Source organism: Lontra canadensis, unplaced genomic scaffold (assembly GCF_010015895.1).
Source record: "Lontra canadensis isolate GAN:19392208 unplaced genomic scaffold, GSC_riverotter_1.0 scaffold48, whole genome shotgun sequence".
NCBI classification, from domain to species: Eukaryota; Metazoa; Chordata; class Mammalia; order Carnivora; family Mustelidae; genus Lontra; species Lontra canadensis.
In genome coordinates this window covers 3184752-3201960 of record NW_022631042.1, presented here as the reverse complement: position 1 = coordinate 3201960, position 17209 = coordinate 3184752, and the positions used below count along the sequence as shown (strand labels likewise).

General features: G+C 37.3%; 1 protein-coding gene across 1 annotated transcript in view; it reads right to left on the bottom strand.

Moving 5' to 3' along the window:
- PCLO (piccolo presynaptic cytomatrix protein) overlaps nucleotides 1–7624 on the bottom strand; it is a 397216-nt gene extending 389592 nt beyond the window's left edge. Inside the window, 2 exon segments of the mRNA XM_032873242.1 lie at nucleotides 3–1075; nucleotides 7087–7624. Of these exon segments, the coding sequence (XP_032729133.1) occupies nucleotides 3–1075; nucleotides 7087–7343 (1330 nt within the window). The 5' untranslated portion in view covers nucleotides 7344–7624.
- Nucleotides 7625–17209: the final 9585 nt, after the last annotated feature.

Genomic DNA, 17209 nt, shown 5'->3' with positions numbered 1-17209 from the left:
CTTGGCCGGGCCAGGATGCTGAGGAGGGGGCTTGGCTGGGCCAGACTGTTGAGGTGGGGGCTTGGCCGTGCCAGGCTGCTGAGCCAGAGACTTTGTTGGCCCAACCGGCTGAGAAGGAGTTTTTGCAGGCCCAGGCAGCGGAGCTGGGGACTTCGGTGTCCCTGGCTGCTGGGCTGGGGGCTTTGCTGGCCCTGGCTGCTGAGATGGAAGTTTCTCTACCCCAGCCTGTTGCACTTGAGGCTTCGCAGGCCCAAGAGGCTGAGCTGAAGACTTTGGCCCAGGCTGCTGAGCAGCAGGCTTTGCTGTCCCTGGTTGTTGAGCTGAGGGCTTTGCAGGCCCAGGGTGTGGCGTGGCAACTTTTTCAGGTCCAGGTTGCTGGGCTGGAGGTTTTCCAGGGCTTGCTTGCTGAATAGGTGGTTTGGATGGGCTTTGCAGTGCAGGTTTAACAGATTCTCCCCTTACAGCATCAGACTGTTTAGTCTGAGGCCTGGCTGCATCTCTCTGAAGTGGCCACTGTGCCTGGTCTGTCTGAGGTGACTGGGTATGCCCCTGAATTGGCTTGCCTGTCCCTGGAGGTTGTGACTTCATTTTTTCTGGTTGCTGAGAAGATACTGATTTGGGAGAGTCATCCTGCTGTGGTCGGACCCTCACAGGTCCTTGCTGCTTTGGACCTGGCTTAGGTGACTGTTGTGATGGAGGCTTTGTGATTCCTTCCGGTTTTCCTTGTTCTTTCTGAGCTATTTTTTGTTTCTTGGCAGTTTCTTCCTGGGATGCATCAGAGTCTGATATCAAATCAAAAGGATTCAATTTATTTACAACAGAGGAGACAGCACTTAAAGGGTTAACATCTGAGAGGAAGCCAGGCATCATACTAGTCTTGGGCTCTTCCTTCAAATCAGTTCTGGACTTTGATTCTTTCAAGCTAATAGTGGAAGGACTCCTTCCAGGTGACTTTTGCTCTGACCTCAGAGTGTCTGTAGTTCTACTCTTACTGAGGCCAGGCTGAGCCGAACGCCCAGGGTCCGGAGGTTTGACTGGTTGCTTTGGAGGAGGACTACTATCCAACTCTTGCTTCCTAGAAGAATGAAACAAAAAGAAGTCAAAATAATGGAAAATATCCCAACTCAAAATAATCTAGATGTAACTAGAACACATTTGTGCGGCACCCTGTAAATAACTGTAAGATCTTTTAAGTCTTTGTTACTTTCTTTACGTGGATAAAGATTTTCAACAAGGTAAACAAGAGGGAGGAAAAAAATCAATACTTGCTACTCTAAGTGATGAAAAATTAAGATATCTAGTTAGACATTACTTATAGTAGTTTACATTCACACTTAATTGAATCTAACCATCCTTAAAAACTCATTAAATGTATTAACTCCATAAACCAATGCAGAGCCATGTTCTTGTACATTCATCTTTGAGGAATGTTATTCTTCCAAATACTAGTAGCACCAAGAATTAAAAATACTCATGTTAAAATGTGGGAGCTTGTTGCAACTCTTTTTATTTGTGTGCTTTACTGAATTACAAGAAGTTACATTAGCAACATATGGCACACATGACATCAGAGAACATTTTAGTAAAGGAGATTATGTGATGCGTTTCCTGGGACTCTGAGAAACTTGATAAACCTATTCAATTTTACCGTATTCTGTTGACAGAGATAATATCTCTCAAATAATATCCTTATTAAACTTTATAAAATGAGAAGTCCTACTTTAATTTGAAATTTTTGAGAAACAATTCCATATTTCTTGTAGGAGAAAAATGTTATGTCATTTAATTACTTTTCCGATAGCTCATTTTTAATCTGAGGTCCCTATGCAAGATAATGACAGATGCTTAAAGAATCTTGAGATACAGCCTTGTCCACAGATAGCAACGAGCTGGCTATGACCCCACTTTTGAAAGTACTGTTACTTTTCTCAGAAGAAAAAAATACATAATCGCTTTACTTAATGTTTTCTGTAACATTTACTATTGTCACTGTTAGATTATTAGCAATATTATTTATCACTGACAAAGATGTAAGAACATAACTAATTTGCAAAATTTAATTCATAGACAAACATAAGTGATGGATTTTTTAAATAGTTTTGGAAACATGATCACTTTGAAATGACTGTGGAAATAGCTAATTTTTTTATATTTTCAACCAAAAATCAAATACATCACTTTTTTAAATAAGCCATTCTTTACTGATGCAACTAAGAAGAACAGGCTGTATTAGAATTACATAAAAATAAACTTCCAAGTATTTCATTTGATATAGGAAGCTTTTTAATTTTTGAAAAGATTTATTTCTTTTTAATTAAAAGAAAAAAGAGAAAGAAACAGCTATTCAGTAGCACTTAAAATATGAGATAGTCACAATAAAGTCCTACAGGTTTTCATTTGGTTTGTGAAAATTTACCAGCTAATGGGCCAGATTATAAACTTTTAATTTCAAATCATTTAGTACTTAATATGAATTAAGTTTTTAAAATTCCCCAAAATAGTACAGAAATTTGAGAGCAATCAAGTTATAAAGCATAGTAGAAAGAAATACAGAAGTGTTACTTCTAAATAGCAAAAAATCAGAAGGAAATAATTTACAGAAGCCAATGTATGCAAAAAGCAATTTTCTAATAAAAGTTGAATAAATGGAATTCTTAGTTTTGGCAATTTCCTCCAGGACAAAAGTTACAAAAACTTTAGATAACTTAAACAAGGAACTAAAATTATTACCCTAATTAATTCCAATGGTTCTAAGGTATCTTTTAAAACACTATAAATTTCCATGTGGGGAAAATAATTTTAAATGTTTCTGTACAGGCTACTCTATGTGTTGTTCCCTTCCACAGGAAGATAGAAGAGCTACAGTAAACAACTTAAAATAGATTACTTTCAAAAATTTCACTGTTTAGATCTTCACATTATTCTAGAAATGTTCCACATTCAATTAATAAAATCTACCACTTTCATGAAGGGCACGTGCTTAGGAACTTCATTAACAGAAGTACCTATCTCATAAGGAATTATTTTGGTATTTTATTGAATTGGCTCCTCAGTAGAGTCCTAGAGACCTATATTTAAAGATCACACATACACACACACAAACACTCATTCACACACAAATCTATTCTTAATATAACTAAATGGTCCTCTCCTGAAAATACTATTAAACTTAATCGTTTTTGTGTTCACATAATCCAACATTGTACAAAACAAATAAAAAATAAACTTTGTGAATACCAAATACTTGTGTATCAATACTAAAATTTAAAGCAAGCTTACAACAGAAATTATATGTACCTCCTACAAATATAAGTTATATAATAAAATCCCCAGGAAAAAATACTGATACGGCTATCAAGACTGCCCTACAATTTAAACTACTTTCAGCTACTAGAATTATATAGGTAAACATTAAACATGGAGATATGGATGTGAGAAACAGACAACTGCTAAAAGAACATATAGCCTTAATACAGAACAAAAATATAAAGATGTCTCAGCTAACTGTGGTCTTTGGGTGAGTTTTTGTTTGGTCTAACAGCTGTTCCATTAAATAGAAAAATGAATAAAATGCAATCTGTGTCTTGTATACCATACTGTGACCTCCTAGAGAAAGTGTTTCACTCATCTTTGCATCACTGGACCCAAACCTGTTAACTAGAGCATTAGTGTCTGACAAATGAATGAACGAATGAATGACAATGAAGAATGAATCAAGTTTTTGTTTTATGCTAGATTAATGTTTCCTGAATTCTTTTCAAATTCTTCACAGTTGTTCTGTGAATGGAAACATTCTACACGCATTTTAGAACCTGGACTTGGCCTGCTACTCTAGGAAGAAAAATAGTTGTGGAATTGTCTACCAGTAGGAAAGGCCCAGAGGAATACTAAAGAAAATAAGGGATTCGGCCAGAATTCCTACAAAATATTCTACTAGTCGGAAGTGTTTTTAAGTAAAGCCCTTCTCATATCTGTACTGTACACAGAATGAGTAGACCAAGTGATAAAATTGCCTTTCCCTGGGTCTTCAATTAACCCAAAGTCCAGAAGCATTTGTAACCTGTAATTTCTAGCTTGTAATGACCCATGTTTTATACAACCTCCTTTTTCATTACTACTGTCATCCCCAGATTAGAATTTTTTTTACAGATTAGCAGAAAAAAATATTTCAGCTACAAATGAGGTAAACATGTGTTCACAGATATGAATGTAAAAGCAGTTGGAATGCTAACTTTTTTTTTTTTTAATGGAGCAAAACAGGCAATGACACTTGACAGTGCTGAGTCACATAAACTTTTTTTTGATGTTAGAAATATAAGCAGGGGTGCCTGGGTTGCTCAGTGCGTTAAGCCTCTGACTTCGGCTCAGGTCATGATCTCAGGGTTCTGGGATGGAGCCCCGAGTGGGCTATCTGCTCAGCAGGGAGCCTGCTTCCCTCTCTGTCTCTGCCTGTCTCTCTGCCTACTTGTGATCTCTCTTTCTCTGTCAAATAAATAAATAAAAAGCTTAAAAAAAAAAAGAAATATAAGCAACTTTGGGGATACTCATTTTTATACTGTAGAGGATACTAGGGCTTAAAGAGACTAAGTGACTAAGCCAAGGTTATAAAATTAGTCACATATCTGGTATCTGGACTCCTAGTTGGGGGGGAGGGGAAGTTCCACTACATGGCACTGCCTTTTCCACACGTTAAAAAAAAAAAAAAAAAAAGATACAGATACATCAAAATAACTCACAACAGTGAGGAACTCAACATACAATGTGTCTGGAGCCATCACTGCCATCGCCATTCATTGCTTATATTGAGATCACTACTTCTGGTATTTATAGAGTCCCTTCAAATTAAAATTCAAACCAAAACATCCCTGTCAATTTGTAACTGATCCTCACAATGACTCTACAAGATAGGTAAGACAAGAGTCACATGCCTTACTTGGAGGCAAGGAAACTGAGGAACTTAGGCTGAGAAGCACACATAATTTGTCATGAGTCTGTTAAAATTAATAGGTAAGAACCTAGGTCTCTGGGTTCTCAACCTTTATTCAAAAACAAACAAAACAAAACCACCATCTCTCATTGACATACTTAACCTCTTCGAACTTTACATAATTTGGATATACTTTCTTATATATACTTAAGTTAGTGTGCTTCTAAAAATCTAAATGATAAACTAAGTGTTTCTTTGGTCATCACATGCAGGGATGATAGCATGTACATTTTATAAGATGTATAAAAAAATCATGTACATTTTATAAAAATCTTTCACTAAAATATAAGTGGCTCTCAAAAATCAAAAATATAGTGCTTATACAATTAGATAAAGCTTTTACCATTAACTGTTGAGCCCACAGATTGTTAATAAAAATTCTGTAACAAAATTAACAGTGCAGAATCTGATATAAGCACAGCATAAAACCAGTTTAATGGCTGAAATCATTATTTTTCAGTCACCCTCTGAACAGAAGAAAAGTTAAGAATCTAAAATAAAAGCTCACACTTTTTCTTTGGTCTGTGTAACCAGCATGATAAACCTGTTGCATGTACCTCTTAGGAAAAACTGTGAAAGAGCTGGCATACATTCCTAAAAGGCTAATAAAAGTACTGTACCTCCTTATTACCCCATGAAAATCTAATATATGAACGTTCAACATTTTTTTCCAAGTCATCAGGTTTTCATCAGTGAGAAAAATGGTACCTATCATAAGCTATAATACTTAAGATAATGGATAAGAAAGACTTTATACCAAAGAAACAGCACCATATATTACTAGTTGAAAAACACAGAAAAACACATTTAACATAAAGGAGCAAGTTTTTACTAGTAGTGGTGGCTTCGTTTCAAGAACATAGGGATTTGAGCTGATATATTCTAAGCATTTATGATTTTATGTTAAAAATACTGCAACTATCTGTTACATTTCCATGTCAAAATAATTAGTTGACAAAATTATACCATATACTTATATGATAGTCCCTAAGTTAAAATACTTTTATGAAGTAGAGGTTACGAATCTACACCTACTAAATGCAGATCTTTCATATTTCCAATATCTCAAATGAAAATTGTAGGTCTCTCTTCAGTTATACAGCAGGAATGGTTTCAGGACAACGGACAGAGAACTGTATTCTAAGGGAGGGTGTAAAGTTAAAGGGTTTGTTTACAATAATAAAGGCAGGGCAGGCACAATGATTATACCCTCTTACTACTTTAATTAGAAAACAACTAATTTATTAGATGAAGAAAAATGGAGAGTGAGAGAGGGAAATTAATACGTTAATATTACAGAATAGCTCTTAATTGCCTAGCAAGTTGTCATTTATTTGCTTTGTCTTAAAATGGATTGGAAACTAACCTTAAGATAACACGAATTCACAGGTTTTTCTATCACCTAAGATACTTTTGCATATAAAAGAACAATAGTTTAAAAAATAGCATATACTAATTCAGAAATGCATGTACAGCACCTGGTCTGGTGCGACCAAACCATCTGTTTAATGCCACACCATATTTTAGGGTCCCTCATTGACTATAAAAGGTGTATTCATTCTATACCTTCTACCTAAACAGCTCCTGTTCTCCCCTGGGGGGTGGGGTGGGAAGGAAGGACAAATCACCTCCAGGGGAATTAAAGGTATTGTGACAGAAATATTTCAGATATCATTCACAGAGAAAAAGATGCCGAAATGACTGAGGAGATTTAAAGAGACAGGTAAACACCCAGTTCTATCCATTTCCCAACACCGTCCGTTTTCTATTAATGGAAGACTTCCAGATTAGTAAAACACTGGAGGGCGTCTCTCCACGCCATCCTAGAGGGAAAAGGTTCCAAAAGGCCAAAAAATCACAACCTAAAATAACAGTTCCAAGAATGCAACCTTTGCCTATCCCACCAGAAACTCTACAATGCATCATTTTTATTCTGCCCATCATAAGGCTTATGATCTCTTTATCATCACCTCATTAGGGAGAATCAAACGAACGGAAGTAACATATATGTACTGCCGTGCTGGCACATACGGACTGGCACATATGTGCACGGGAAGCTGTACATATATGCCCGGACATATACATCATGCTGTGCGTGCCTGTGCATGGAAGGCGGCTCCGCAGCGGCCGGGGGAACGCTTCCCTTGGGCAGCCCCTGCGCCCTTGACATGACAGCGGCGATCTGTCTCCTCTCCTCTTCGCTCAGCTGGCTCAGATCCGCCTCCATGCCGGCCGGGATCACGGTGTGCAAGGAGCTCCCTGCCCCGCCAGCCCCTCCTCCGGCTGCTGCCGCCGCTGCCGCCGCCGCGAGCCCTTCCGGGAGCCCTTCCCCTTCCAAGCTCGCCTCGTTGCCCATGGCTCAGGGGGACTCGGGGCCGCCGCGCTCCCTCCTTGCGCTGCGTCCCGGTCGGGAACCCCGCGGCCCGAAGAGCAACCGGAGCCGGGGTCCGCCGTGGGGCGTGGAGGCGGCGGAGTCCCAGGGCTCGGGACCCCGCACCGCTACCCGGAACGCCAGGCGGGTGTTAGTCCCGCTCACAGGTGACGCCCGCAGCCGGTGCCTCCTCCATGTTGGACAACTCCCCGAAGCCTCCTCAGCGCCCCGAGGCGGGGAGAAGCAGGTCTGAGCCGTGCCAGCCGGGCGCCGTCCGCCCCTCCCACCGCGCCCCGCCTCCTCGCCCGCGCCCTCGCAGTGCGCATGCCCCTCTTGGAACAGGTGATGGCCGCGCCCGCGCCCATCCCGTGCTGCGTCGCTCTGTATCCTTCCTCACTCTCAGCACCGATTTAAAGGAGCCCGGGGAGAGCTCAGCTGAAAACCGGGACAAAACAGCCGGCATTTCTTTCAGGCATATTTGAGGATGCCTCAACCTGAGTTTTAGCGAACTGCATGCAAGGGGCGGGGAGGGGCTGAGGGGGAAATACCGGTTCCCTTCTTCGGCCTCATGGGATCTGTAGTTTCAGTCATTATTATTATTATTTTTTTTTTTTTTTTTTAAGAGAGGGTTTTTAAAGATTTAAGGAATGGAGTCAGGTAACTGGAGATTAACCTATGATATTTTGGGGACAAATTCTCCCAAAGGAGCTAAAACTGGAGCTTTTTATTTAGGACTTTTCCAGAATAATTACATTAAAATCTTAGATACACCATCAGTAGTCAGGTAAAGTTTTTGAATGCTTGTCACTGTATTATTCTCTAAAGGGACGACACAAAAGTAGAGGATTATGGGAAATTGTGCATGGGATGCTGTAGTAAGATTCTGATTGTAAAACATTAAAATGTTAAAGTCATGTGAAATTTTGGTGAAAAGATGAATTCAGTCCCTTTTTTGGTACAAAAAAAGAACCACGAAAGTTAATTTGTACAGAGGCATATAGCTGGTTAGCAGCAAAGGTATCACTAATAACCATTCTTTCAGACCCACTCCCCACCCTTCCCCAAACACACAAACTCTTCTTGCTACTACATTGCCTAGAAGGCAATGTTTTAGTTCAACACTGGATATGCAGCCCGAGTTTTACTACCTACCTTGGCTAACAAAATGGACCTAATGTCCAATTGCTCAAGTTTAAAAAAATCAAAAGCTAATAACTGGGAATGAATAAATACACAGAAATTAATACACTGCTCAGAAAGTTTCCAGGTTTTTACAATCATCATTATAATAGTTTGATATTTTGCATTCCACTTGTATCAAAACTAAAAAACGGCACAGTTTAAACAATTTGTAATATGTACTGCTTTTAAAGAGATCTAGTCATCAGATGAAATATCATTACTGGTTGGGTTCCTACAAAAACTTTGCATAAACTTTGATTCTCTCATAATATACTGAGCTGTGACTTACAAAGTCAAAACTGTGGAGAGTCATACATTTAAATAAAGAGCATGCTTTCACCTCACGCAAACCAATGATTTTTTATTTTGATGGCCACATCTGGAGACAAATACACTATCATCATTCCTCCTGGAAATAAGTTTGCTTCAAAAAAGGAGATAATTGGTACATGATCCTGAATCTCTGGCAAAATGAGTAACTGCTCCAATGCTTAGACAGCCCTAGGAATCAATAATGCTAAATGGAGGTGGGGAATGCAAAGAGTCAAGTGTTGATTATTATCTCATAGTATGCTCAAGTGTTGTGAGAATAAAATACATTTGATATGTTTACATCCACAAACCACAAGCTTAAAGAAATGGTAAGATGAATACTCTTTCAAAGTCTAGCCTCAGAATAATGATTAAAGTAGAAAAGAGATTGTTAACTGTATATTCTCTCCCATTATAAATGGAAAGGAGCCTGTAAGGTAATAAGAAAGAAATAAGAAGTGATAATCAATATGCCAAGTAAAGTACATAGACTAAACAAAAAGCAGTAATTTGTAAGATGGGAATATTAGAGCCCATTGTGAAAACATGAGCATTCACTTTCTCCTTCCCTTTTGTCCCAGGAGAAAACATCATCAGAAAACAGGAAAATGGGAAATGTGATAGAAAGAGTAAATGGACTGTGAAAACAAGTGAGAAACATTTTGGTTGTTGAGGTTTTAAAATGACTTTCCTTTTAGGACCTTTATACCTGTGAGTTTCGAAAAAATATTTTTTTCAGTCTTCCATTTGGGCTTAGCAGTTGGTTGTGCTTGGGGCGGGGGGTGTTTCTGATCCAAAGAAAAATCCTAGAGCAGAAGCCAGGTGTATTACTTGGGTGTGAATTCTCAGAATTCTGAGTGTATGAGGAAGAGAAGTTAAATGTTATAGATAACCTTATCTGTACATTATCTCCTTGCTTACCCAGAGAAATATCACAGTTTCATTCTGCAAATTCACTAATGGTGCTGTATTAAAAAATCTTGTTGCTCCCTATTCATTATAGTTACTGTAATGATCATTTATTTGAATTTAGATTTAATTTAACAAGTTTATAGTTCAGCTCCTAATCACTCAGCCTGATAGGTAGGTCATGAAATTAATTGATTTATGAAAACCTGCACTATTATATACCATGAGGTCTTTCTAAGATGACTTCTCAACTCTGGAAAACCGGATCTTTTCCTTTGTTTACTTTTTGTCTGACTGTCCCATGTCGTTTCTACTTTAGTAGATTAGAACCCACCCAAATATGATAATTAACAATTAGATATGACTAGATAATGAGTTCTCAGAATGAAATTGCCCCATCTACCCATGTCGTTATAGATCCCACTCAACCTAGGATAAAACCAAGTAGACCACTCTATGTGTCACATGTTCCATACTTAAATAAATTCAGGCTTTGCAAAAATTAAAGTTGGAATAATCTTCATCAGTATAGAAGAATGTGTAGTCTCACTAGTTTTTAAAAACCTACAATTAAATAATCTTTATATAATTTAACCTTTTAATTAAAATAATAGCACATATTCATTTAAACTCTAGTAAGCAATTATCTGAATACTGGCTTATTTATTAAATGACCATTGTATCCATATTAAAACCATTGTAATAGTACAAGTGAGTGTTTTGTAGAATAGGCCATTTCATAAGCTAAATTTGAGAGCATAAATAGATTAAAACTTTCTAGAAAATAGCAATACTTACCAAGAGCTTTAAAAAGAGTCATTATCTGTGATACACTTCTAGAAACCAGTCCTAAAGAGATCGTTTGAGTTATATAATGGGATTGTGGAAAAAAATGTTCACTAGAGTATTATTTATAATAGCAATAAGTAAAAAGTCATTACTGCCTCAGTAAACAAGAACGGAGTAGTAAAATCTGCTACAACCAGATGACAGTATTTTATGAGAATACTTAAAATAATGTTTTTAAAGAGTCCATTATAACATAGGAAAAATTTCACAAAGTGTACCTGGGACAAATTTTCATAAATTTATGTGATCCCAATGATGCAAAAAAAAAAAAATTAAATTACTAAAATGCATACAAAAAAAACCCCCCAGGAAATAAATAAGCCAACAAACAAAATTCATATATATTTAATAAGAAGACCATAGGTAATCTTACTTTTTCTAATTTTCTTTATTTTCCAAAATAAGCTTGTAGGTTTTTTTTTAATGGTGTAGGAGCACCAGTGATTATGACTAATCATTTTTAAAATGACAAAAATAATGCAACCTGTTAAGCTAGGTAAGCAAAATGTTCTCATCATTCTGTGACAAATGCCTATGAAGAAAATGAAGGAAAAAAAAAAGCCTCAGGATATACCCTAACATGATTTCATGTGATTAGGTGAGTGATAAAACTTAAACTATCCTTATACATTCTTTATTTAAAAGCCCATGCAGGGGCGCCTGGGTGGCTCAGTGGGTTAAGCCTCTGCCTTTGGCTCAGGTCATGATCTCAGGGTCCTGAGATTGAGCCCCACATTGAGCTCTCTGCTCGGCAGGGAGCCTGCTTCCCCCTCTCTCTCTGCTGCCTCTCTACTTGTGATCTCTCTCTCTGTCAAATAAATAGATAAAATCTTTTTAAAAAATAATTTTTTTAAAAAGCCCATGCATTTTAGTGTATGCATGGATGCATATATTCATGTTTATGTAAATATAGGCAATATGATATAATTTTTATATAGGCACTTTTTAATGTACCTCTAATACATAATAATACATAATAATTTTTAATGTGTCTCTAATACAAGAAAAAAGAGGATTGTGTTAATTTAGTGGAGGAAGAACCTGCAGTGGTTGAAGATCCAACTTCATTTTTTGCTGTAGTTGATCTGCTTCTCAATTGCAGCTCTAAGCCATTTTTGTTAGCTTTGCTTTAAAATGAGATTTGCTGCTATAGCGGAAGAAATTCAAGTGAGATTGCAGTTGATTATGAACCGGCTTCTCAATTTTGAGGGGAAAAAATATGAGAAGTATTTTAGAAAAAAGTTTGATAAATTTATTTTTGAATTCTGACATCTGGACTATCAGGCAGTTGTTTTTTCTTTTCCCCCCTTATACTTATTCTACAGCAAATCTGTAATTTAAAATAAAAGAAGTTGCTTGTATTTAAAGTATATTTCTATAGACATAGGGTATATAAAATCTTAAGAATTAGTTACTATGCCACTTTACACCATTACATTGCAAATTGAAAAATGACTAATAAGTCGTGAGGTTATAACTTAGGTGATTCAGCATTACTTATTCACCTGTTTTATAAATAGGCTTTAGAATTCAGAACCTGCTCTTTGGAAAATGGAGACATGTGTGCATGTCTTATTCTTTAGGATTTTTTTTGTTGACAGTGTCTGACTTTAAATCCTAGCTCTGACGTCTGACATCTATTTGGATTAGTAAGTCACTAACTTATTAGAACATGGGGTTCCTCAACTGTAAAAATGGAGAAAATGATATACCACCTCTTAGGGTCCTTGTGATAATTACACAAGAATAAGATGTGAAGGCACTTTTAAGCTAGGAAACATATCAGCACAGTTGTGGTTGACTGTTAACAATATTGGTATTAGATGAATCAGACCTCTCTCTTTACAGTGGGACTACCACCCTTCCCAGCAAGTTACTCTTTCTTCACCCTTTGACTGGAACTGAACCCCTCAGCAAGAGAATGTGGTGGGAGAGACATGTAACTTCCTAGGCTAGCCTTCCAATCTGGCTCTCTTCATATTCAGAGACCTCTATGTTCTGAAGAACGCCAGGAGGAGAGACCAAGAAAAGATGAACTCAGCTGCCCCAGTCTCCAGTGATCCCAGTTGTGGCCTTGGTGAATCCCACTGTAGAACCCTGCCTTGGCTGCTGAATCTGCTAGCTGTGGTCACATCACTGAATCGCATGGAACCAACAGAAGTATCCAATCAACCTAAAGAATCAGGAAATGGAATAATAGTTATTATAATAATTACTGTCTTATGTTAAGTCACTCATTTTGGGGGGTTTGTTAAACTACTTAACTGATATTCCAGTTTTTACACAATATGATTATGCATAATCTTTCAAAATTCCCTTTCCATTCTTTTGCTTCTAGTGACTATTTTCCCATTTACCGTCCAGATGGACTTGAGTTATTTGTTCAAAATTTCCAAATACCATCCTTCTAAACTATAAATGGGAAAGAGCCCAATTATGCTGAAAACTTATGTACTTGTATCATGAAAGGCTCAAACAAGAAAATATATGGGAAGATCATTTTTCAACTATGTAATGCTATCCAAATATAAAGTTATATAAAAAGATGAAAAATTTATGCATGAGAATTTTTCTGAGAAAGACCAATGTATTTATTTGAGAAACTTCTGGGGGAGGAAGGTGGCATTCTTAAGGTCCTACTCAAGATGGTGGCTAGATTACAGATTCACAGATCTGTATGATACAAATACGTTATATAACAGTGTCTTTAATATCCATCCAGTAAGACCTGTTCACAATATCTTCTAAAGGAGTCAGGATCACATCAACTAGAGGATGCTCAGTTTTACCTAGCCCGGTGATGGACTGGAATTCAGACATTTTGAGAAGAGAAATTGGGGTTTATCTTTATTGCTCCTTAGAATAAAGAGAGCTATATGAATTGGTGGAGTAGCATGGATTAGAAAACAGAAATAGAGGAATGTATAAGGGATGAAAAGGATATGATGCCACTTACTTCGTGGAAAGTGGGGGGGGAATATAAATGACCTCACTGCTATCCTCTAATGGTGATGTGGCCTAGGGGCCTTTGCAGGACTGACATCTCAATGAGGCTTCAAGGTGGTTTCCATGGATTGTGCAAAGTAAAGTCCAGCTTTGTCTCTCTCCATGCAATTCCAGGAAAATACACATTGCTAAGGCATTTACTCATTATGGATTCTTTGAGAGAGTACGGAAGTGAGGAGTGACACAGAATGAGATGCAGAACTTTGTATCCAAGTTGATATACATTAAAACGTAGGCGATATAAATACCATGTGCATACACAGGAGCCAAGGACATTTGACATCTAGGTTTCAGTCATTATTATCATATGTGTTGAAATATAAGGTTTATAAGGTTTACACAGAGCCCTATAATTTTCCCATGGGCTAATTCCAATCTAATGGGAGAAACCTTTGGGAAGTTTTGCTCTTGTCTGACTGCAGTGAGAGAAAGAATAGATGCATTTCAATAGGGATATATAAAGTGGAATTGGAATAAAATTGCTAATTGCTCTTTGACAACAATTCAAAACCCTGAGCAAATATTAAGGTTATCTACAGACATGTTGAAAAGATCATTAGCTGGCCCTCATCTCAGACAAATTAAATCAAAATCTTGAGGGAAGGGGGTGGCATTTGTGTTTTTCAAAGCTCCCTAGATGATGGTAATATACAGCGTGGGTTGAGAACTACTACTTTGAAAGGACAGAGGATTTTAGTGTCAGTATTATAAGACTGAAGACAAGAAAGAGGCACTTGAGAATCTGTGTAGATTTCTCTTCTAACCTGAACCCAATGGTGTCAGCAGCATCAGTGCCATCTCCAGAAATTATTTTTGAAGCCAAAGGTAGAAGTCACAAATTTACTCTGTTCAAAATGATAGCATACCTGCATTTGGACTATGGTGTACAATTCTGGTCACTGCAGTTTGCAGAATGTGTAACAGATTGAGAGAAGCAAAGCCAATCAAACAAAAAGAGACATAAAATCACTTTAATCTAGAAGACTGAAGGGGTGAATCGAAAAAGGTAAGAGCCTCCTACTGAAGAAGATGAATTCAGGGCATGCTGACCACAATCTGCTCAACTAAAACCAAAGGGATTTTTGGATACATGGAAAAGGCATGCTTAAGAAAAAAATAGTAACAGGACAAAACTACATGTATGGATCGGTTTATATCCGTATTAGAATGAATAATACTAATTCTTTACCAATGTCACTGTTCTTCTCTTTGGGACAGGTAGCTACACCACAGTTGCCAACTTCTCTTGAAGTTCTGTGTCTCTTTGTGAACCAGCCCATGAAAATGTGCTAGTTCCAGGACCAACCAAAGGAATTCTGTCTGGTATGTGCACCTCTGTGGGTGATAAAGATGGAGACTATAGTGCACCGCAGTGGCTATATGGATTGAACTTGGAAGAGCCATTAGAATGATTCCATTACGGGAGTTTTTCTGCATGACCGTGTATGGAATTCTGCCTTTCCCTACTAAGACCACCTTCCCTGGGACAGTTATATAAACAAGTGGAGTAATTTTTACAAATATATATATATATATATATATATATATATTTGTATGTATGTGTGTGTGTATATATATAAGCATATATATATAGGGTAATTTATATATATTATAAATTTATTCATATATATAAATATTTATAATATATATATAAATTTATGTATATATATGTTTGAGTCCTAGTATATTTTTGGTTTTTGGTCTCTTCATTAAAGTAGTTAGCCAGTGTTATCGTAACTAATATGAGTTAGCAAGAGGTACTTCTGTGGAGGAAAACCTAATATCAATAAAATACATCCCCTCCTTATCTTATGCACATCAGTGATCCTGGTTCCATTTTTCTTTTGAAATAGCAAGATGGGTAAATCTGGGTGCCTCACTAACCCTTGAAAATGCTGTGCTCACCTCTTCTCCAATTTCTATTCTTCTTCAATTTGGCAAGATGGTCCCCTCAACTTTATCCATCCTTGCATTTCCCCAGGCCAAGCTCAGGGCCATTCATCATCACAAGACCTTTTCCTACTCTGAAGCCACTGTTCTCGATCATTATTTGAGAATCTTGTTCATTTGACATTTATTTGCATATGGTTTCCCTTTCTTCAGTGAACTGTTTCAGAACTAAGTTTCCAAATGATATAACCATGTTTTTCTCTTGCAGTCACAGTATCTAGTGCACACAGCGAGTGCTCAACCAACAGACATTAAATGCATTATTTAGGGGCACCTGGGTGGCTCAGTGGGTTAAAGCCTCTGCTCAGGTAATGATCCCAGGGTCCTGGGATCGAGCCCCGCATTGGGCTCTCTGCTCAGCAGGGAGCCTGCTTCCCTTCCTCTCTCTCTGCCTGCCCCTCTGCCTAATTGTGATCTCTGTCTGTCAAATAAATAAATAAAATCTTAAAAAATGCATTATTTAGTGAGATGTCCTCAGATTAAAGAGGTGAATAACACAAAACAGACTTTAGATCATTTTCGGGGGGACTTCTATAAGGGAGAAATAAGGGAAGACTTTCACTGAGGTTAAGGAATCCCATAATGATGTAATTTTTAACCTATAAATATTGTATTTAATATATTACTAAGGCATTCTGATAAGTACTTCTATATATTTTTTATCTCTATGGGTCCTTCTGACAGTTTGTCATGTAACTATTGTTTTGTACACTCTATAAATGAAAAAAAAGAAACAAACAGAGATTCAAGAAAGTTATTTGAATTTCTTGAGGTCGTTTAACCAGCACATAATAAGAAAGAACTCAAACCTCTCTCAAGCTGACTCTTTTACTTCTGCTTCCCTCACTTGTATTAAAGTATCTCCCATTTCTAATTGTAAAAGACAGTTCCTGCTAAAGAGCACACAGATAGACTCATGGGGTGGTATATGCTGTGGCCACATTCAGAACATGGATAATACATTTAGTATATTGGAAGTATACAATACTTTCTCTAACAAGCTAACCAAAAACTTTAATAAGTGGAAAGTGACATGCAGTCCTTTATTGCCTGAAAAATATTCCATGCAGCCAAAGAGAAGAAAATAAATGAGGATGTTGAAAAAAAAAGTAATGAAAACATTTCTCACTATTCTGATTTTATAGGATGATTTAATAATAAATTGTCTTTATCATTATCAACTTATCATGGTTTATTTGCATTTAGGGATAGATGCCTTTACTTCAAATCACAGGGCAAAAATTTTATTGTTCACCATTTTAGGAGCCAATTGGGGAATGTTTAATTTTATTGCAACCAAGTTCTAGCTTTGCCAGGTTAATTATTGATGAGTAAGCGGAGGATGGAAAGGATTTTATATAATTCTGCCTGAAGCTTCCCATGTCTTCCCCCATTCAACTTACAGCTCATATAAAAAGATCAAGTGTCTGCTCTTGGCAGATGGTCCATAACTTGCCTATAATAATAATACTTCATGTTTTCCCTTTACTGCAAGGACCTCAAACTTTTGAAAACCAGCAGCCATACAACACTGCTATACCCATCACAGGTCTGTTTTACAAATGGTTAAACTGCAGAAATGAATCAATGAGCCAGACTCCAGCATAACTCTTAAGTCATTTATACTTGCTACCTGAGAAGTT